Source organism: Gallinula chloropus, assembly GCF_964237585.1.
Source record: "Gallinula chloropus genome assembly, chromosome: 1".
NCBI classification, from domain to species: Eukaryota; Metazoa; Chordata; class Aves; order Gruiformes; family Rallidae; genus Gallinula; species Gallinula chloropus.
The window spans coordinates 16,065,970-16,087,929 of NC_140085.1; the positions used below are offsets into that span (position 1 = coordinate 16,065,970).

At 42.8% G+C, this 21,960-nt stretch overlaps 1 protein-coding gene across 1 annotated transcript; it reads right to left on the reverse strand.

Annotated features, from left to right (window-relative positions):
- Positions 1-288: 288 nt before the first annotated feature.
- SLC26A3 (solute carrier family 26 member 3) lies at positions 289-14,223 on the reverse strand (the record flags this gene model as incomplete). Its single annotated transcript, XM_084279420.1, has 20 exons — positions 289-537; positions 1,904-1,966; positions 2,729-2,874; positions 3,351-3,405; positions 3,823-4,056; positions 4,621-4,716; positions 6,444-6,536; positions 6,625-6,694; positions 6,886-6,992; positions 7,918-8,013; positions 8,468-8,545; positions 8,647-8,760; positions 8,894-9,041; positions 10,307-10,389; positions 11,190-11,342; positions 12,001-12,165; positions 12,943-13,100; positions 13,189-13,299; positions 13,399-13,538; positions 14,093-14,223. 20 exons carry the CDS (start codon positions 14,221-14,223, stop codon positions 289-291), a joined length of 2,490 nt encoding a protein of 829 aa, XP_084135546.1.
- Positions 14,224-21,960: the final 7,737 nt, after the last annotated feature.

Here is a 21,960-nt window from a genome sequence, read left to right on the forward strand (position 1 = left end):
AGGCCTCAGTCATGATGTTTGGAGTATTTAGAGTGAAATATGCCCTGGGCGCATTTTTGGAAGACTGTTAGAAAGGCAATTCTTGTTTGCCCCAAGCACTTTCTCCTTCCCTTCAGCCCTTAACTACAAGTTCAAATGCACTTTCTGGTCATTCCATATTGGTTGAAAGTGAAAGCTAGGCTGGAAAAGTAAAACCTCTTAGGATTTAGGACTACTGTTTCTTTCAGGCTCCAGGGATGGTTCCTTTTTCTCTAGGCCGAATATTTTTATACTCCCATCACTTCTATGCTAACTTAAAAGTTCTGTCTTTTTGCATTTCCCCTGAAAGATGTGCTGTAGTTCATCTTCAAGCCTGGGTGTGCAGACCAGAGGGTCAGAATAGGCTCTTTTTAAGTTCAAATCCTTTGTGCATCTGTTCAAGAGACCTGGGCGATTCAGCCTACCCTCCTGGAAGCTCCGCACCCACAGCTCTTCCTGAGCCCAGTTCTGGGGCCAGCTGTCTGCTTCCTGGGGGGCATGCTCACCATTGTAAGCCACCTTGATGGTACATTGACAAATGCAGCAAGCACTACAGAGTTACCAAAATAATTATTTAATGGTTCACTATAAATGTATCTTGTTCTCTTGTGCATTTTATATCATCCCAATCCAAATCAGTGAACCTAATTTGGATCTGCAAATGCTGTGTTTTTCCTGAACTGTTTCATGTTGCACATGAGGTCGCTGTGTACACTATGCTCGTGGTAGCGAGCTGAAAACAAGTTTAATAACTCAGTCTACTAGGTATCTTACAAACCACAAGGAAAGCTTTGTACAAGTTATATACAAACTGAAGATAAGGTATCACTCCCAACTACTAGTCTGTGTTATAAATTACAAGCTTTCAAATATTTATATATTCTCTGGTAACTGTACAGGTTGTCTACAAGCTGTCAGAACAATATAGATATATGTACAAGTATATGCAAATAGGGTAACATTGCCTGCTGCCTCAGCTGCGGGGGGTCTGTTGGGAAGGTATGAACTGAGAAAATGTGTGTGATTTTTGCCTCCCTGTGTGTACATGTATGTAAATAAATACATGTATATACACAGAGGCACATATGGACTAACAAGCCCATTCAAAACCCGGAACATAAAACCATATGTGGTAAATCGTTCTTGAGGTATATGAAGGTTTCCTTCTGTCTTCGTTCTCATCGCTGCATCTGTGTTCGTCCTCTCTCAGTCACGTGTTGCTGGAGGATATTATGTTTAGAAAATAAAATCTAAAATTTTGTTTCTGTTGGAATCTGTAGGAAATAAAAGGAAATAAAAGTCACACTCTGTAAGGAATAGCCAGGGCAGGTGCCCTCAAAAGTGGTATGTAAAAATTTGCTCCCTTAAAGCATTTATGTGGGAAGACCGTGGTCTGACATTTTTTCCTATGGGGTTGCCATGTGCTGGATACTGCCCTTCTCTATGTCCATGATGAAGGGCTGCATGTGTCCCTTTCTTGTTCCTGTCTCCAGACTCCCCTTCTGCCTGTGACATTTAAATAAACAAGATGCATGCTGATGTCCCTGCCACCCAGACATGCTACCAGTAAGCTTATCATGGGTAACCGTGGTGGACAGGTGAGGAGACCAGGGGAGAGGCTGGTGAGGTGGCCTTTGCCTGCCTTCCCTCTGCAGACTCTGAGTGCACAAGGCGAGGCTCATGAGCTGAGCACAGGCCTCTTACTCCTGCAAGGCTTTGCCTTGATTCAAATCCATTAACAAGCTGCCTGGTACTTCCTGTCCCAGGCTGACAGGAGCTCGGGGATGAAGATGCTTTTGTTATCTGACCTAGCAGTTCCTGTGAGCAGCTTCTGGGGCTGTGTTCTCTACAGTTGGAGTGCTGCTACTAGAGACAGGAGCCTTACCGTGCCCTCCCGGCTGCGCAGTCCACTGTTGAAAGTGATGACATAGTCGTTGCTGTGACCCTTCTCCTGCTGTGAACACAAGAAATTGTGGGTTAGGAAGTTGATTGTTTCTTTTTTTCCTTCTTCACATTGAAGAAGGTATTACTTTTAAATCTCTGGAATATGCTTGGGAAGTTGACCTAGAAGGAAGGAAGCACTCATTTGTCAGGCCTTTATGGCCTCCGTCAGCCTCCAGGTCAGTGCAGAAGAGCTGGGTCAGTTCAGCTAAGTGGAATTTGATGGTTTCCAGGTGAGTATTGGTCTGGGTTTGATACTTTTAAACAGATTTAACATATGCAGTATCCTTTTTAGCTCATGATTTAAGAACATTCCCAGAAAGGCCAACACTAAATTTGGCTGTACTAATTAATCTGCACTGCTTTAGCAGTCCTTTTGAAGGTAGACACACCTGGGAAGCCTACATGCAAGCAGCATCAAGTCTGCCTTGCGTGAGCCACTGCAGCGTAAGCAGCAGTTGCCCAACGGATGGGTGATGGCAGAGGAATGACGACAGATGGTCCAGGATTTCACCCCATACCATGTTTTTCCCAAGGACATGATTTCAAGCCAGTGTCCAGTGGGAATTATTCACTCATTTCACTGGTGTTTTTGGCAGACACCTGGACCAGGGGTCACTCTCAAAGTTTATTGGAGACCAGTTGAGTTTGAATCATTTTTAACATAGAGATGGTGTATAGCAGATGGCTAGCTATGCAGGGCACTGCCAGATGCCTGTGAGTAATGTAAAGGCAATAAAATAGTGAAAGATGGAAACTGTAGTGATACCTCAGTGAGCTTTAACTTGGGGGAGCTGGCTATGTCCTTCTTCAGCAAAATGTGTAAAACTGCATCATGGACTGTGAGGAAAAACATGGATGGCTTGATCTCCTCATCAAAAAATGCACATCTCTCCAGTTTGTCCAGGAAGCCCTCTGTGGAGGAACAAAAGCAAAGCACAAAGTTACCCATGGGCCTTGAAAACAAATAAATAGTGTATCCTGAGCATGTCCACTGACCCAACACAGGAATTGCTGATTAGGGCAGATGGGTTCCTCTTTCCTGATGTGGAGAGGGTGGGATAAAAGTGCCCACCAGTACTGCCCTGCTCAGTGCCAGGCAGAAGGAATTTGAGGCCAGTTTCTTATTTAATGCCTAAGCCAGACTGCCCAACAGCTGGTCTCACAGCCTGGAGCTGTACAGCACAGCAGCAGCCGTAGGTAAAACGAGCCATTGTGTGTGATCCCAGTGTGCTGGGCACAGCACGGGAGGGATGACACCTCCCCTCAGCTGGATCTGTTCACTATCCACGACTGGAAGGTAAAACTGGCGGGCAGCTGCTCAGTGTTGGACGGGGAAGTCAGTGGGATGTGGCATCCATGGTGATGCTGACAGAAAGGCAAGTACTCACCGTGTGCCCCTGCAATGTAAACATCAATGTTGATCCGGACAAATTCTCTCAAAGTCTGTTAAACCAGAAAAAGGCACAGTTTAGATACTGTTATTTCTGCAGATAACAGCCCCTGATTAGCCACAACAAATATACAAACCACTTTAAGATACCTAAGATCTGTGAGGGTAAGCAGCTCTGAACTCAAACCCTACCACACCTGGAGGCGGGATGGCTGCAGATGGGGATGGCCAATCCTTTTGAAAAGGGGAAGTATCAAATACTTTTAGCCCATGGTGAAAAAGATATTCTTTCATAAATTGTCATGCACTTGGACCTTGCACTTGGCCTTGTTCAACTTCATGAGATTCACATTGGCCCACTTAAGTCTGTCAAGGTCCCTCTGGACATCATCTCTTCCCTCATCCCTCAAGTGTAACTACATTTGTATGTTTTTCTTTCGTATGATCACTGTCTTCTGAATGACAGTTACCTTTTGGAGGACTCTCGTAGCAGAGAAATCAAGGAAGGACACTGCTGAGAAATCCAGAATGATGCTGTGGATGTTGACCTGGGGCACAGTGATGCCGGTGGGGAGGTCAGTGTCCCAGTTGATCTGAATGGACAAGTCTTTCATGTTGGTAGGCTGGTCCAGCTCCTCTATGCTGTTGTTATCTAATTCTTCTTCTGACTCCTGTGTATGGTTAGCCACGCAAATCAAGCCTTTCTGTGTTGACAGAGAAAAGTGTCATAATTAATACTTCTTAAGACCCAGCTAGGGCAGTAGAACATCTTACACAAGTGTGTAGATAGTGAGAGCAGTGGCAATACAAAGCTGATGAGATGGAGCAGTGCACTTTACGCTATAGAGTGTTCTGTCTTTTCCCTTGTCTGGAGGAGTTTGGAAATGTTTGCTTTCCTCTCATCAATTGTTTAATCATTATTGTAAACAGTTAATGATGGCTTTTCATTGTTCCCTGAAGTCAATGGCAAAAAATTACTGTTTGATTCAGTAATTTTGTAACAAGCCAACAAAAAACATGCAGCATTTGGTCTAGGACAAAACCGGCTTTATCCTACAATTATTGCATCATGAGCATCACTTCTGTGGGATGTGATCCTACCATTTGATGCCAAACAAAGCTCTAGTGAACACATACAAATTCTGCCCATGGTAAAACCAGGGGAATAGCATATCTAATTAGGACATGAGCCCATGAGGCACTTCTCTGCCGTGTCAAGTCAAGGAGCTGGTAGCTTAACCCCTCCTGGGTGGAGCTGCCTTACGTACAGGTGTCACTTGTAGCTCTCCTTTCTTCAGCATCTTTCTGATCTTCCTCAGAGCTTTATTTCGTTTCCTCAGGACTCTCAGTGGGTTGAAGCCAACCTGCAGAAACAGCACTTCTTTGAGCAATTAAAAAAAAACACTCCAATGACACCAGAAGGACCCAGCATCTTGCGTGGTTTTTCTTTACAGTCATGATAAGCATAGTTTGGACTTCATCTTGCCTACCACTTTTCATCAAAGAAAGGCCCTTTTTCTTGGTTGGAAAGATGTCTACAGCTATGACTGAAAACTTGGCAGGCCCATCTATACCACATTTAGGACACACATGGACAACATTATAACAGTGATTATGCTTTAGCACAGGCCAGTAACTCTAGCAGGCTGGTCCAGTGCTGGCTAGACCAGAGTTTGTCCTACTCATCTTCATTATGAGATGGCTGCCCAGGTGACCAAGATTAGAGAGCTCACAGGTTGTATCTGCTGTGTGTCACCCAACTGCACTGTGAGTACTACACACATAGTTTTACTTTCTTGAAGAAAAAAGCTGAAGTTGATCGTGCTGAATATGTCTCTTGAACCCATTAGATAAGTTGGGCTAATAAGAGTTACAAAAAGGCTAAGTTCATGCAAATCTTCTGCCTCATCTATCTAGTGGGTGGAGAAGAGCAGTGTTAGAAATGTCTGTATTTATAAAGGAGAGTGGTGTGAGCATCTGCACTCAGAAAAACCCCTTCAGGCTATTCTGGGGTGAAAGCCAAACATGGAGTTGCAAACAAGCCGGATTTCTTGGTTCCTCTGCCAGTTTCAGTCCCTTATGTGAAGAATTAATTTCTCATTACCAGAGCCCAAGGTCGCCACTGCCTATTGACTTCCCCATAAAAGCATCAGGAAGGGGAGATTTTGGGTATAGATTTGGGAATAGATTCTTTCAGTTGGAAGGGACCTACAAAGGTCATCTAGTCCAACTGTCTGACCAACTCAGGGCTGACCAACAGTTAAAGCCTGTTACTAAGGGCATTGTCCAAATGCCTCTTAAACACTGACAGCTTTGGGGCACTGACCACCTCTCTAGGAAGTCTGTTGGTTTACTGAGTACCTGTGACAAGAAGTTATCATCTCTTACAAACTCCAAGAATTTCCAAGACCTGCCTATCACAGCAGTTGATAGTTGGGAAGCTGAACAGTCCCATAAGGACAAGGGCTGCCAATCATGAAATTTCTCCAAATTGTCATTAGAAAAACTCATTGGTGCTTACACCCAGGATGGGTGATTAGTATTAGACACCTATTACAACATCTCTTTTGTTTGGCAAGTTTGGTTCAGTCTGGGAATTGCCAACCTGCCTGACACAGTGAGGACTCAGGGGTCCTCCATCTCCATGCTGGTTACAGAAAGATGAACAGTCTTTGTCCAGTTTGTCGTGGTAGAAATTAAGATCTCTTCAATAAAGCACTTTCATTCAGCTTTTCTTCTGACTGTTAAGGTTCTTTGGGGTAAAATGAGTAAAATAGCATTTATTGAGTGGAAATAATATAAATGCTAATAAAATAATGCCCCTTTATATTCTCTGTGTTTGCACTACCCTCTTCTAAAGGACTTAAGATATGTATATACATTGTTATGCTGTAAGTTCAGCACGAGTTGGGCTATTCTTTTTTCTCAGAGGTGTTTACAGACATGTGGCACTACAGTAGTGGCACCAATATTTGAATAATTAATTAAAAAAAAGATCTTTCAGTTGTGGACTGACTGCATATGGGAAATCATATTCCCTGTAATGTGCCATCCAATTCATATGCTCAGGATGATAACCCCAGACACTTACAGCAGTGATGAGTTTCTCTCTGAAGTATTCAATATTAGCAAAGAAGATAGGAGACGAGCACCTGAAAATCTTCACTCCCTCTGGCTCATAGACCTGCACAATGAAGGAAAAGCACTGGTAAGGATATCTGCTATAGAAACACAAATGCAGCAGATAATAAAGGAAATGCAACATTTCTTACATCACTGTAGTCCTTCCTGTTCCTGTAGATGTCACTTCTCCCAACATTAGCCAAAACGGTGCAGCTTGGACTGTGAACAAACACACACAATTATTTGTACCCCATTCCTAAACACAGCAGAAGGGAAAGGTCAGAGAAAGCAGCCACCAGTGTTTCTGGACAGATCAGGGCACTGGACTGTTGCTCTTCTCTGTACAGGGGGAATTAACTTATATCAAGAGGCCCCGAGATATCTTTGCATCGCTTCCAACAAGTACTCACATCTGGGAGCGGATCACCACGGTCAGCAGCTGGAACGCCACGGCGGTTGCTAGCCCAATATCCAGGCCAAGGAAAACAGCAGCTAAGAAAGTCACCACCCATATAACCTGTAACGAGTAGGTGGATGGCAGCAGTTACAGGCATGTCAAGGACATGGGTCGTGAGCCCACCTTTAGTGAGGGGTTTCATGTTTTCTTTTCTCATATAAAATAGGGCCAGACTTATCAGGGAGTGTTTCTAGGTATGACAACATCTATACAATAAAGGCTTATGGTAATACAAGTGTGGATCTTCTATAGGTGGTTCACTAAATGCTCAATCAAAACACAGCCAGAAGGCAAGGTTATAAGTGAGTTAGGATCCTGGTAAAGCTAGGAGTTGTAAATGTGCTTTGGATGTCAAAGCAGACAACTGTATGTGCTGTGAATGCACTTGACTGATAAGCACAAATGACTGGATAATACTATTTTTAACCAAAGATCCTAAAGCACTTTTCATGTGCTAAATAACTGTTTGGCAACTGGGAAAACAGAAGCCTGGAACCATTTGGGAACAGAAGGAATTGGATGATGAGGAAGCCAAGAAACTCAATATTCTGAGTGTCAGAAGTGAGCAGTCCTGCCCTCGATCCACAAGCTTTACCATTTGGAGTAAACTCTTCAAGCCACAGTCTTCACTTGTTTTTTGCTGTGTAACTTCCTCCTAATACACTGTGTGAGCATGGGAAAGTAGCCTCAAATGTGTAGCCAATGCAATGGGTACTTAGATGTTTTCTGTAACTGCATCTGTATTTGACTTTATATAATGAAGTGTATTTTAATAGATTTTGATGAAGTGGATAAAAGTAAAGTTAGGGGAGAAAATCAACTCAAAACAGGTGTGACAAAATGGAAAACATGAGTAAGAAGTAAAAAAGTTAAAAAAGGCATCACTAATATACTTTCATTTAATGAAGTAAGGCGGGTACAAAAAATAAATATAAGCTGTAAGCAAATTTGCTTCATTCCTGAATGCTTGTGGGATTCAACTTACACAGTCATACTTGTCCTTTCTCCATAGGACGCCTACTTCCTTGAACTGCATGAGCATTCCTTTCAAGTTTCCAAGAGCCAAAGATGCAAGGACTGACTGTTAAAAAGACCAAAATACATCTTGAATTTTAAAGCAAGCAAAGCAAACATTGAACATAAGACTTAGAAGATCACACAAACAGTCCAAGTGCAGTTGAAAGGCCAGGCAGCTCCTCACATTGTGTCACTGGTGTGAGTGGGGATGCCCTGTCCATCGCACTGGAATCTCCCTAGCCATGGTGCAGCACAGATGTCTGACTAGAGGCTGCAAATCCCATGTATTTGCGGCACCTAAAAGCTGGTGCTGTGATATCTGGTGTTTGGGCACTTGTGTTCCTTTGAGGAACCACATGTAGTGGTCACCTCTGTCATGATCTGGGAAGAAGAACCAAGCTTGGCAAGCTTGGCAAGCTGTTTGACTCCCACTGGTGCCTTTGAACACTCCCAGTGACTCCTAGAGCAGCCTTGTCTTTGACAAGCAGGAGGAAGCATGAGGTGAAACCAGTGACTACCTTCTGCAATGGCTCCAGGAGAAACCCGATGGCTACGATCACAATCAGGACGATGATAGCTGAGATAATGCCAGCGATCTGCATGGGAGAACAATTCCACCATGAATAAATGCTTGAAGGCACTGTTGTCATCCAGACAAAAAGATGCATCAAGCGCCATCATGATCTGTTTTCTGTACCTGAGTTTTGCCTCCTGAGCTCTCCTGCACACCTGATCTTGACAGAGCAGTGCTGGAGGCAAATCCTTTGAATGACCCACCAACAATATTACCCAGCCCAAAAGCAATTAGTTCCTGAAAAAAAAGCCAAAAAGAGATTGTTCTGAAATGCTAGTTCATGGAAGTTATTCACAAGGCAAAGCATTCCTAAAATTACTTATTTCCCATTGACAAATGCACCATATTGATATCTGTGTTATTCGTCTACCTGGTTGCCGTCTATTGGGTAGTCATGCTTGATGGAATACACCTTAGCCACAGAGAAGGCTACTGCAAACCCAACGATTGCAATGGAAATGCTGTCCCCGATGCACTCTTGGAGGACACCTACATCAGGTGCAACAGGTGCTTGAAACCTGAAAGACAGGGAAATCTACTCATTAAGGATATGCCTAAGGAGACAAGTTGTCAAAAAAGAGAGCAAGACAGTGTCCAGCTTATACTGAGAATTTAGGAGAGATGCAACACATGATTGTGGATCTGAACCCTGTAAAACATCGGGGAATCCTTGATTGGAACAGGGACCCTGTTTATCTGCACTTGGCTCAGCTTGTGTTCTCATTTTCTTGGCCAGAACCAGCCACAGCTTACTTTTTCTGAGGTGCATGCACAGATCTGCCTTCTAGTTATGCATGGGTGTAAGATCCAACACAGTGCTGGGGCCCTTGCACAAGCAATTTGCACATGGAAGGTTTTTACTTAATTGTGACCCCAAAAAAATCCCTGCATAATTCACTGAAGCACTTTAGACAGCAAAACAAATTCTAAGTCAGGTAATTTGACTAGTCCCTTAGGCTTTCTGCTGCATGCTTCAGCTTTCCCTTTTCCTGCTCCTTTGATCAGGAACTTTTGCAGATCCTAGGGATAATTCCTCTCTTGATTTGTTTTCTTTTTCTCTCTAATGATCTGAATTCTGAAGAATGTAGATTTCAGCAGAAGTAGCTGCTCTGCAAACTTCATCCCCTAACACACCCAGGGCTACAAGAGGCAATTCAGGTGAATAAATGGCTGCTATCTGTTGTCCTAGTAAAGGTCTTCCTCCCTCTTTTTAACTCAATAAGTGCCTATTTATTCTTTATGCCAAGATTCTGGCATAGCTGGGTGTACTCTGTATGTAGATAATATACTCTATATGTAAACAATATACTCTATATATGGCTATATACTCTCTATATGGATATACTTGTAGAGGTGCAGATGCCGAGGCCTCCAGAGGATAATGGTTCCTGGGGAGATGCTGGTGGCTGGTGGAACAGGATCAGCAGTGTCCTGGTGGTTTCCCAGGACTGCTGGTGGCTGCTGAACCATCTGTGTACTTTGAGGGGAACTGAGGGATTAAGTAGTGAATAGCTCAGCATAAGGGACAAACATCCTGCTCAACAGCTGTCTTAGAAAATGAAGCATGCAGTTATTTCGTGTGGCAGTGGGAGATGTGCTCTAATGAGTAACTTTTACCTATCAAAAGTGTGTCCTCACATTGTAGAGACCCAAATGTTTATTTATCTACCAAAAGAAGATGAAGCAGATTATTTTAATCAAAAAGCAGAGCTGAACCAACTTAGCACTGACAAACTGGAGAGAACATTTTGCTTCACTGGAAAATTTTAAGCAAATCACTTACCCTTCCTCTAGTTTTCCAACGACAGCTACCTTAAATTTTTGTTCAAACTCAACGAAGTAGGAAATCAGTGCTGCTAAGACTGTCTGAAAGATAATAAACCCCCCTCCATTAAGCACATTCAAGTGTGAAAATACAATATGAAAAAAATAATAAACCCCATCTCTTTCCCTCTCCCCCACACTCTCTAGTCTCATCACCAGCAGCAGAATTATGCCCCAAGTCTGCATATCCCTTTGCCATTCAGATGTAATTCCTGATGCACCATACAGGTACAGCATTACATTCATAAATCACACAGAGAATATATCAGAATATCTCATTAACAACAGAGAACATCTCACCCAAGAAACCAGCTGCTTTCTACCAAGGTGCTCTGATACTTTAGTGGGGGAGTGTGGGGGGAAACAAGCACCACCTGCATCTGTAGCAACATCCTCCAGGACTTCAGGAGCTTGCTGTTGGTGTGAGGCTTCCTCCAGCCAACTGCTCCTTAATGGGGGACACAATGTGCTGCTGCTGGAGGGCAAAATTGGTTTGTGCTTGGCCACAGATGGCCAGGACCAGTGGTCACTTGCAGATGTGGTGCAGTGGGGCCCTAGCAGTGGGACTGCAGCAAGCTGGTGTCAGAGCCAACTTCATCCAGGGAAAAAATACAGTTTATAACATCTTAGTCACTACAGATGTATTCAGCTAAGAACAGCTAACTAGAAGTAAAACGTCTCACAGTAGCTCATGAATGCTGGCAGTTTTTCCTTATAGGTAGAAGGATAACCCATCATTTAATTCAAAACAGGAAAGGAAATAGTTACAACAGTTAAAACTCTGCTTCCTGTGTCACTATAGAGATGGAGCAATTAGAAAATCAAACAGAAGTGAGCATTACCACAATGAGTTCGATCGGGATGGGAGTTGGCAACTTTGCTTTGTATCGATCGTTGAATTCTTTCACCACAAACACGATAAGCAAGACAATAAGGGATGTGACAAGGTCAGCGATGTTTGTGTCTGTGATCTGGCTGAAAATGCTCTCCAGAGTCTGCAAAATGTGGAAGAGATATGTGTTGCTTTCGAAATAGCAGTGCCCTGGCACAGTAGCACTATCCCTTTCAGGAAAGCCTGTATCTAAATTGCTCTATTGATTACGGCAGTTGGCATTTATTCCCCGTGGCATGTGGTTGACTGGAAGCCCCAATGAATGTGCAAGCACATTGTTCAAATGACAAAGGTGCCCGTGAAAGACCCTTTCCCTTGGCTGTTGACCCTCACCCCTGGCCTCCCCCCTGAGGGTGGTCTGAGCCACGTGAGTGACAGGAAACATGAGCAATGGAATTACTGAGCCAGTGCCTCCCTTCTTGTCCTCCTTCTTCCTCCTTTCTTATCCAACAGCTCCACAGCGTCATTAAATATTGAATATCAGTCCATTCAAAATGAATAATAAAATGCTTGAGGCAAAATTGAACATAATTAAAACATGCCAACACACAATAGAAAATGCTACCTAATTAGCCCAATGGTGTAACTTGGTGTTTGGCAATAAATGTAAAGATCAGTCATACACTAATAACATATCTCTTATGTTGGCCTCTTGTGCTTCCTTCTGTTTGGCTGTTTTGCTACTGAGCTGCCTTGTAATACGCAGCTATACATCACAGGTTGCATTAGCATTTAGCATATAATTAACCCTTAGCACTTACATAGATGATGCCAAATGGTTTATTAAATCCAGGCACAGGTAGTTGAAACATGAATTTCAGCTGAGATACCACAACATGGATAGCTGCAGCAGTCGTGAAGCCACTGATTAATGATTGTGATAGATAAATAACGATGAATCCAAACTGGAGAATTCCCAGAAGTAACTGAAATGCAAAATGACTGTACATCAGTGAGACTCATTCGTGCTCTTAAGTAATCTCTGCATCAAAGAGAAACATATTTAACGGAAACAAAGATTTTTCACTTAAGCCCATACATCCAGGGTTTAAGGAATATACTGTCACCAGACTTGTAATAGAAGTTGAGATTTAGCAGTAGGGAACACAAGACTAGTAACAGCAGCTTCTAGAGCAGTTAAAACTTATTCTTTTATATTTTATAGCTAAAATAAACCTCCTTAACCTTAGGGTTTTCATTACCCATATTTTCACATAGTACCAGTGTTACATGGAGCACAAACATATTAATATCTTAGGAAGGAACTGTAGGAATTCTGTATCAGGAAATGAGGAGAAATCGTTAGGGTTTTTTAAAAGACAAATACTTTATAGTAAAGACTTCACTATTTCAAGCCAGAGCCTTTATTCCCCTTGGTGTGTCTGCATCATTCACATCACTCTTACAACTACTTCTATTTCTATACAGCAGATCTGCTTTTGCTATAGGTGGAGTGCAGCGGTGAGGCTGTAGGCTTAGGTCTGGGCAAAGCCAGGGATTTCACAGCTTGCATCAGTGCCTGGTCACTGGAGGTGCGTGGATGTCTCCTAATCAGTGAGCCAAGGTCAGTTATGTGGGAAGGGGAAGAGAATTACTTCGGTAACTACACCAGCAGAAAACAAAGCAGAAGGTCACTCCACCACCCATCTGTTCATATACACGTGCACATAGACACATGCAAGCACACACACATGTTTACCAACCTGAAAAATCCCAGATAGGAAGGTTACAGATGCAGCCACCATCACCCTTGCTTCATCTATTGCTGAGATATTTGCCTGAGTGGTACTTCCAGTAGGGTCATCAGGGACCAGCCTGATCACTGCTCCTCCCACCATCAGGCTCAGGACAGGGAAGGGACCTGAGCAGCACAAGGTGTTCGTTAGAGACCCAAAGGAGCAACATGAACTTTTCACCAGTGAGGAGAGTGGTTGTGTGCCTGAACTTACCCACTGAGATATGTCTGGATGTGCCGAAGATAAAATAGACCAGAACAGGGAAAAAGGCTGCATAGAGTCCATAACCTGGGGGGACGTTCACCAGCAAAGCAAAGGCAAGACCTGTAAGGACAGACCGTCACGTGTATGCTGCAGCCTGAAGCTCCCAGTCCCTTTGCCCCTGGCCTCGTGGGCTGTGTCAGAGCAGTTTCCCAGAGGTACCTTGCAGGACAGCGACGAGTCCCGTGTTGATGCCGGAGACAATGTCACTCAGGATCCACTCCCTGAAGCGGTATGCTGGCAGCCATGAGGCAATGGGAAACAAACCCAAAGCAATTTTTTTGATCCTTTGTGGGTAGCAGCTGTAAAGACACAAGAGGACAGAGCTCGGTCGATGAACAGCTTGGCTGAGTCTCACCCTGTCTTTGGAGGGGCAACAGGGGGAAGGATTCAAGTTCAGGTTGGCAGAGGTCTAAATCTCATGCAGACACAGCCGCGATCAAACCGTTTTGCCAGCTGTGCTTCAAGGAGGAGACAGTGACTTCCAGAGGTCCCTTCCAACCAAAATTTTTGTAGAATCATATAAGCATAGAATGGTTTGGGTTGGAAAGAAGCTTTAAAGGTCCAACCTCCCTGCAATGGCAGGGACATTTTCCGGTAGACCAGGTTTCTCAGAACAATGCTTCCAGGAATGGGGCATCTACCACCTTTCCTGGCAACCTCTTCCAGTGTTTTACCACCCTATCATAAAAAATTGCTTCCTTATATGTAGACTGAGTCTGCGCTCTTTTAGTTTAAAACAATGACCCTGAAATGGAAGTTGTCAGGGTAGAGTTCATGCTGTTTGAGAGCAGCAGTTTGGGCTGTTTCTTAGATCCATATTTTAAAAAATTAAAAAAATAAAAGATCTCCTTACCTAAAATATAGTTTCAGGTGATCCCAAAAGGTTTTATGGTATCTGTGCAACTTCTCATGTTCTTCATTAAACAAATTCTCCGAGTACACAGCTCTGGCTACAATATAGTGGTTGCCCACAGGTTCAACCATTTTTCCTGAAATGTTAGGCAAGGATGGTGACTCGTGTGTGCTTCTCTCTGGCCTTAGTCACTTAAAAAAAACTGAAATGAAGAACAGGGTTAGCTCATTATGTACTGTGGAGTGGGTAGCTCTAGCATAGATGAGTGAACGCCAAACTGAGCATTACCACCTTTGAAGATCAAAAGAGAGATTGTTGAGACATGACCTCACTTTGACAAAGTGATCTCCTGCCCTCCTCCTCCTCCCACTGCAGGGCAGTGTTTCACTGGAGCATGAAGTATTTCTTTCTAAAGATGCAGCCAAAAAATGGAGAAGATGGATTTTGAGGTCATTTCTGTCAGTCAGCTGTCCACTGCCAAAAAAGCCTGCCTCACTTCTAATTTCTTAAACAACAAACAAGTGGAGCCAAAGCAGTTTCTTTTTGTGGTGCCAGTGGGGGGTCACACCCACCGACACCAGAGGGGAAAGGCAGAGCCAAGGCAGGACTCAACTGTCCTCTCTTGGATTGAGACACAGAGCTGAATCTTTTGGCTTGAGTCTGGGTAACAAGGAGGTTGGTTCAGTAGTTAAAAAGCATGGCACTGCTGCTTTTCATTTGTAAGATGTATTTCCACAGGTTGTCTGGGCTGTTGCTTCTCTGTTTCATGCTCACAAACAGTTATTGCAATGTCTGACCTAAACACTGTTTCTGCCTTGTCCCAACCTATATTCGCATGTTTGAGCTGAATAGAAATTGTCCTTGGTCACTCCATAAGTGACTCCTGCAGCCTGCATTATACATGAGAAGATCCAAGATTAATTTCAGTCAAGACCACTGGGCATTTTGCAGCAATTAATTGATGCCATCACTGTGATGCCCAATGTGCTGTTATGTTTCTCTCTATGCCTCATATTCTTCCCATATTAAACTCACCTAAATAAATGCACTATCTAAAAACATTTCTCTGCTGCAGCCAGCATTAAATATTTGATACAGTACTAGTCCTAGACAGGAGCCATGGAACTTGTCTCTTGGTAGCTGCAGTAGAACTAGATGGCCATTGCAGGACCCTTCTGACTGGTATTAATCTATTCTATCCTATTATATTGTCTTTTGACTCAGAGACAAAGATGTACTTTAGGAAGCAAAAGGTATTTTGTCACAGTCATGATAGGCCATTTTTCTTAGTTTTCTCTCCACTAGCAGGAATGCTCCTTGGTGTGTTGGTGCTTGCTGGTGTTCTCATGACAGATACCTGACCAACCCTAGTTCCTCGCCCAGGTCTATCGTTTGACTTGCGCTGAAGTAGCCTTCAGACTTGTGTGCATTCGTTATTTGGAGATACCACAGGACAGATTTTCAAGTCACAGAAAGCAGTTTGCATAATTATGAAGAGATGGAAAGCTTTATATCTATAACAATTTAGATTGTGAATCCCACCCTGAGACTTTGCTAGTTTAAGGCCCTTTATTGACCTATTTGATGTGATTTCATTTTAGTTTTCTCCTAGTTCATTCTGACGAAATTTCTGAATGAGTAATGTCAGGTGAGCCTCTTAGATATGCTGGTTTTGTTACAAAATCACAGACTCATTAGGTTGGAAAAGACCTTTGAGATCGTCGAGTCCAACCATACTAAACCACATCCCTAAGCACCTTGTCTACTCATCTTGAAATACATCCAAGGATGGTGACTCAATCGCCTCCCTGGGCAGCCTGTTCCAATGCCAATAACCCTTCTTCAGTGAAAATTTTTTTCCTAATATCTAATCTGAACCTGCCCTGGTGCAGCTTGAGGCCATTCCCTCTCATCCTATGTTGTTGATATACTATTTTTTCCACAAAAGATTCACTATTTTGTCAATGAGTTAAACATTTTTACTATCTGTTTTAATATAAAAAATAGGTCTGTAATGTTTTCCAAAACAGGCAGCTAATTATTCTAACAGACTCAAAATCTAAGCTCATTCAAGACCCTGATCCAAAGACAGTTAAAATGATACTCCATTCCTATAATTGCACACTAGTGTCCCTCCTTCTCTTGGGTTCAAGGCTCCAAACCTGAGGCTGATGAAATTTAAATGGAAAAATGAGTTAATTTTGTTCTTTGGTAAGCTTCGGTGTACATGGATTTGCAGGATGAAGTTTTATCCATCAAAGGTTTTAAAATTGCTCTGTTTCCTAGTCCAAGTATCAGTCTTTTAGACTGTTGAATAGTTTTGTTCATTACACCGTAGGGCACGAGATGTACTGTTTGTACCCTTTGAAATGTTCATAAGCCATAAAAATAAAAGAAGTGTGTGGGTTACCCTTTCATTTTAGATTTTCCCCAGTGCTGCAGCTGCCATAGCTTTTGTGAATAGCTGTCACTCCTGCCCCTTGCCCTGCCTTTGTTCTTCCCTCAGACCAAATTTAATGCTCCAATCTCAGGGAACATACAATATGCCTCTCTACAACTCTCCAAATCTTTGCTTTGTTACTGCTGGCCTTGTTGAAGGTGTAAGTATTCTATGTGGGATTTTTCCTTCCTGATGGGAACCACAATTTAGTGGCTCTTCCCTGGGTTAGCTTTGGGTTGATGGCTTAGGGTTGCAGAAGGGGACCTGGAGCTTTGTACCAACAGTCTTGTCAAGCTGAACCATGTAAGCACAAGTCTGCTTTAAAGACTGCAGTGCCATGTGCTGTTACTCAAGTTAAGTTTAACCACGCCAGCCTGAGCATCAGAAGTGTGGTGGTCCCTTCAAACTATTTCCTTGCAGATGAGACCATACAGTGTGGCACCTTGCCAGATGTCTCATGCTGCAAGTCACCTGCTAGTTGAGGTTTTCTCATCTGGTTTCTTCTTCCATGGGCTCCACTGACAGCTATTAGCTGTGTGACTTCAGTCAGAGTGCCTTCCTCTTGCTTGGTCTCGTTTTCTTCCCATTTACATTTAGAAAGATCAGATGCCCTCTCCATAAGATGCTTTTTTCACCTTACAGCACTGTTACTTATTTTGGATGTTTTAAAGAAAATGGGGATATTGTGATGAGTGTCAGCATAGTGAGGGCTAACATCCTCCACAAATCCCCTAAAAGAGAGGTCTGTACTCCAGTAACCCATGCTGCCTTTCCTGAGCGCTCTATTCATTAAGTCCTTGGACTCCCTGTGAGACACAGCCAATTAGTGCAATTCTTCTGATGACTTCTGTAGCATGTCCACCCACCCATCCATGGGGAACAGGAACACAGACCAAGCTTCCATGGCACAGCTATCAAGTGGTAATGACTTTCATTCACTATTGACAGAGACTAGGTCTGAACTGAAATCCCAGAGATAACATGCTGGTTCGGTTTTATTCCATATAGCCTCTGATCCTGTTCTCATGGCCAACAATTAACAGCATTGCCATCTAATGGCACAGCAATGCCACTGCTAATCCCCCACATTTGTGAACCTTTGGCAATGCATAGTTTGATATGTGACATTTTGTTGAGGGGATGAGCAAAGGGATGCTTTTTTTCCTTTATTAATTTATCCAAAATACTGACTAAGAAGTACACAAAACCATGGTAATTTTAACTGAATAATTAAATATTAACATGCTTCATCCCACTTTTTGATCTGTATATACACATTCACAAAATCTATTTCTCTGGAATATAAACATTTGAAAAATATAAATTTCACAAGGGAACCTTTTAATTTTTATAAGAAATACAGCACATGTCTAGAAGCATTTAATTTGTAAGCATTACTTCACATATCCCATATTCAGATTGGCAAGTCAAAAATTGTACCTGATGTGTCTTCCAGGAAGCTCTTCAGAAGAAACCACACCAAGATTTAATGGAGAAAGATATTCTTGACATCTTCAGAGGCAGTGCAGGTATCTTGTGCTGTTCTTCATTTCAGATCCTCCCTAAATACTGGCAGCATTTTAATAACTAACTTCAGTTAACTTTTACAAGAAAAGGAAGATTTCATTGTGGCCTTGACCATTGATCCTATGCTTGGGAGGGATGATAAGAGTAATTTCTTAAAGTTCTCTGTGATATTGCTTAACTTTGGTGAGCTGTTTCTGATTGGTCTGCAGAGACTTATATGGGAAAATAGAGATGAATAAGAAGGACTGTCTGGTGCAATCCTGTGCTGTGCATCTGCCAGGTTTCTGTTGAGCATGGTGGAACGTGGTCATCAGAACTCAGCTATGGTACCCTTCATTTCTGAAGGAGCATAAATCAGTGGTAAGGGAGATGGGGCTGCTGGGTGTGCCAGCTCTGAGCAGAGTGTGCCTCTGTGACCCTTCCTCCCAAGCACATTTAAGGGACCCTAAATTGTCTTTCAGAAGCAGTTCCTTTATGTTCAGATCATTGCCAAAAATATCCTTTCCAAGGATTTCCAAAACCAGCTGTGACTTGGTGGAACTAACACTACTGCATCCTGTGACAGCTGGTTGAAAGGGGCAGACCATGTGTGCATCCAAGGGTTGGGGCAAAAAAGTGTTATAGGTGGGTTGAGCTGTCCTGCAGGATCCTGCTCCCCTCCACTGCCTATCTTGGAACTGAGGAAAATCAGCCATGCAGGGTTTGGTGTGCCTTTGTAAACATTTCCCTCAGATACCTAAAACAACCTAAGGAGGTAGCTGAAATAACTTTTTGATGCCTTAGGCTACAACTTCAGTAACCAGTGCCAGTGTTCAGGAGACCAATAAACTCTCAGTGCTGAGGACACCATCAAAGTTCTCTGATGAAAACCATCCTTAGGACCCATTCCTTAGATCATGCTACCATGAACACCTAGAAGTGTTTCAGTCATTGATACCCATGGTATCAGGAAGGTCATAGGATATGTGCTTCTGAGTTGGTTTGTCTTAGCCTTTGAGGGTTTGAAATCACAGACCCTTCCCCTGAATAGTTTTTCTCATCTGGTGAAAGGGCATGGCATGAGGGAGAGCATGCAGCATACTCTTGAGGGACAGACATACACGTGTGTGTCTGGAGGACAAAAGGCAGGAAGAACCTGATGTTCTATTCTCAGATGGTTTGCACATATTTCAGTCAATGATTAAACCAAGAAACAATGAAGTGAGTAGGACCCCAATATCTGTCCTCACAAGGTGCAAACTCTATTATTCCATTCAGTCAGAGTTTCTTTCCTTTTGAAAGCTGGAGCTATGCCTCTCACCAAAACCATAGGCTTCCCTAGTCAGTAAAGATGCCAAATCACTTCCTAAACTGAGTACCATCTCTGTGAGAGCAGACTCTTGGTTTTGGTAACTGCTATTAGGCTTAAGGGATTTGCTGTGGTTTGTAAAACTAACACAGGATTTACTTCTATCATTAAAACAACAAACGTTTTAAAATATGTAGAACGGCTCAAACCATAAAAGAATCAGCTCTTGGCTTCCCTCCTCTCTTAAGTGCAGGAATGGTCATAGAAGTGCTTTAAAATCCTTTTGAAATGTTGTATTCTTAATTTTTATATTCGGGATGCATCACGAGAAGCTGTAATGCCAAACAATAGAACAGCTTTTTGGGGACTAGGTTTAAATGCAGGAGGGTCCCTTGGCTCTAACAAAGTCAATAGACTCTCATCCTTGGCTTCATCATATCCATGTGTAAGTGCTTTATTTTTGGACCATTTCCATTGATCCACTGAAGCAATAACGTGATATATGGAGTGACAAAGGAAACAAACTACTTGGCCTTTGTGTTTGCAGCAGTGTTTTTAAGAACATGATTTTCTCCCGGTGTTGCAGAAGAGGATTCGTGCACAAGGGCCATACAGGGAGTAGAATGCCTCTGTCCCACGCTGCAGAAGTTTAGCTGTGCAAAGCCCTGATGTCTTAAAATCAGGTGCTTAAATACCGGTGAAACTCCATAACCATCTGGGAAAGGGTGGCCTTTCTGCCAAGGTAGAGCAGAGGAGAAGGAAATGTAAATTTCTCATTGCTCTGTCTCTTAGGCATCCCCAGAAACAATTCAGTGCTGTAAATCAGTCACAGCCTGATTCCTTGCCAACTCTCAAGTTCTTTCAGCTTCCTCTTGTATTCATGGGAGCTGAAAACCACTCATCGCTCTTGAAAGCTACTTGGTGACCTGAGCTCTGAAGGGCTTCACCTGTGCTGCCTCCCGCCCTGGCTGGGATGGGCAGGAAGGATCAAATGGCTGGAGAGAGATAAAACAGTAACAAATTGTCTAAGTGGCTTACAACTGCAGAGAGAAGCTATTTTTCACAGAGAAACAAGAAAACAATTCTGCCAGAGATGCATTTTACTTGTTTAGTGAAGAGCTCCATGTCTTTAGCGTTAAATAAACACCAGTATCAATACTGGGAGATTAACTGGCTGAGAATGTGGATAACAGCATCAGCCCATGCCTATTTCTAGTGTTTCCCAATGTTTTCCTTCACCACGTGCTGCATAAAGCTTCTGTTTTCACATGTAGCTTTCTGGCCACGTCCTGTCTCCTGCTGCCCGGCTGATGACCCTGCTGACAGGTGCTGCAAAGAACCTTCAAGCAAAATATCACTAACAATACTATCTGCTGTTCTTCCAACATATACAAATGTGATACTCTGTTCTACTTGGGCAGCTCAGTGGTTAAAAGAAATATATTTTGCTCAGAACTAAGTGTGATAGTCAGTTTGGGCCTGTACCGCTGGCGGGTGCCAGTTCCTCGCTCCCATTTTGGACAAGGACTGCAGCCTGTGGATGGCATCCTCAGGAACATTTGAAGCCCCACTTGGGACTGCAAAGAAAGAAAAGAAAAACTGTGTGGACCTAAGAAGTCTTCACAGAAAGCAGAGGTGTCACTTGTACTCACAGACTCAGGACATTGAAGGGAGAATAATGTCATTTCACATCAAGCTTCTTACACTTTCTCATACCTTTCTTTCTTTATAGCAAGTTTCTCTTCCTAGTACCGTGAGAAACAGATCAAGTCAACCATGCTACTGTGTCAGACTCTGTGGTGATGCATAAAACTGGGGTCAGTTTATTTAAGGATGGGTAAGTTTAGTAAGACGCAAATGTCAGGCGGTCATCCTAAGTTTGGAAAGGGCAGTGAGGTTGGGCAGGAAGAGAGGGCAAGTTCCACTAACAAAGATATTTCTGGATTGCTCAGGTATATCAAGACGTATAGAAGAAGAGGGTCTAAATTTTGCTTAGTGACTCAGGAAGAGATAAGACCCTGCTAGGGTAAGGGTCATTGAAGGGTATTGCTTCTTTGTATAGAGCACACAATAAGCAGGAGCACCCAGCCCTGCTATGTCACTGTATCACGCAGAGCAGCTGGAAATTTCCAATAAAAGGGTTGATGGCATATTCACATTTTTATTCACACTTCTTTTATTACACTTAAGCATTTTAATTCCCTTTTATTATGTACTGAAGAGTCACTGTGACCTGAAAGCCAGCAATCTTGGCCTAGATGATTGGTGTTTATATGATGTCATTATAACATAAAGGGCAGAAACACAAAATCCTGCACGTTGCCTTTCAGAGCAGGGGGACTTTTCTCATCATCCTCTGCCAACATTAAAAATTTCATTCTTCAAGTTGTGTGTCATATTTTAATCCCATGTTAATGTTGTTTCTCTCTTATGAACTCCACGTATTTTGCTTAAGGCATAAGTACTTCATTTGTTTTTATTTAAATCAGTCTGTCTCTTTTGATTTCATAAAGCAAATTAATTCCTTAGGAGATATGTCACATGGAAGGCAAGCAACTAGATTAGACTTGATTCAGCATTTATCTGCATTTTCACACTTGAGACTTGAGCAGG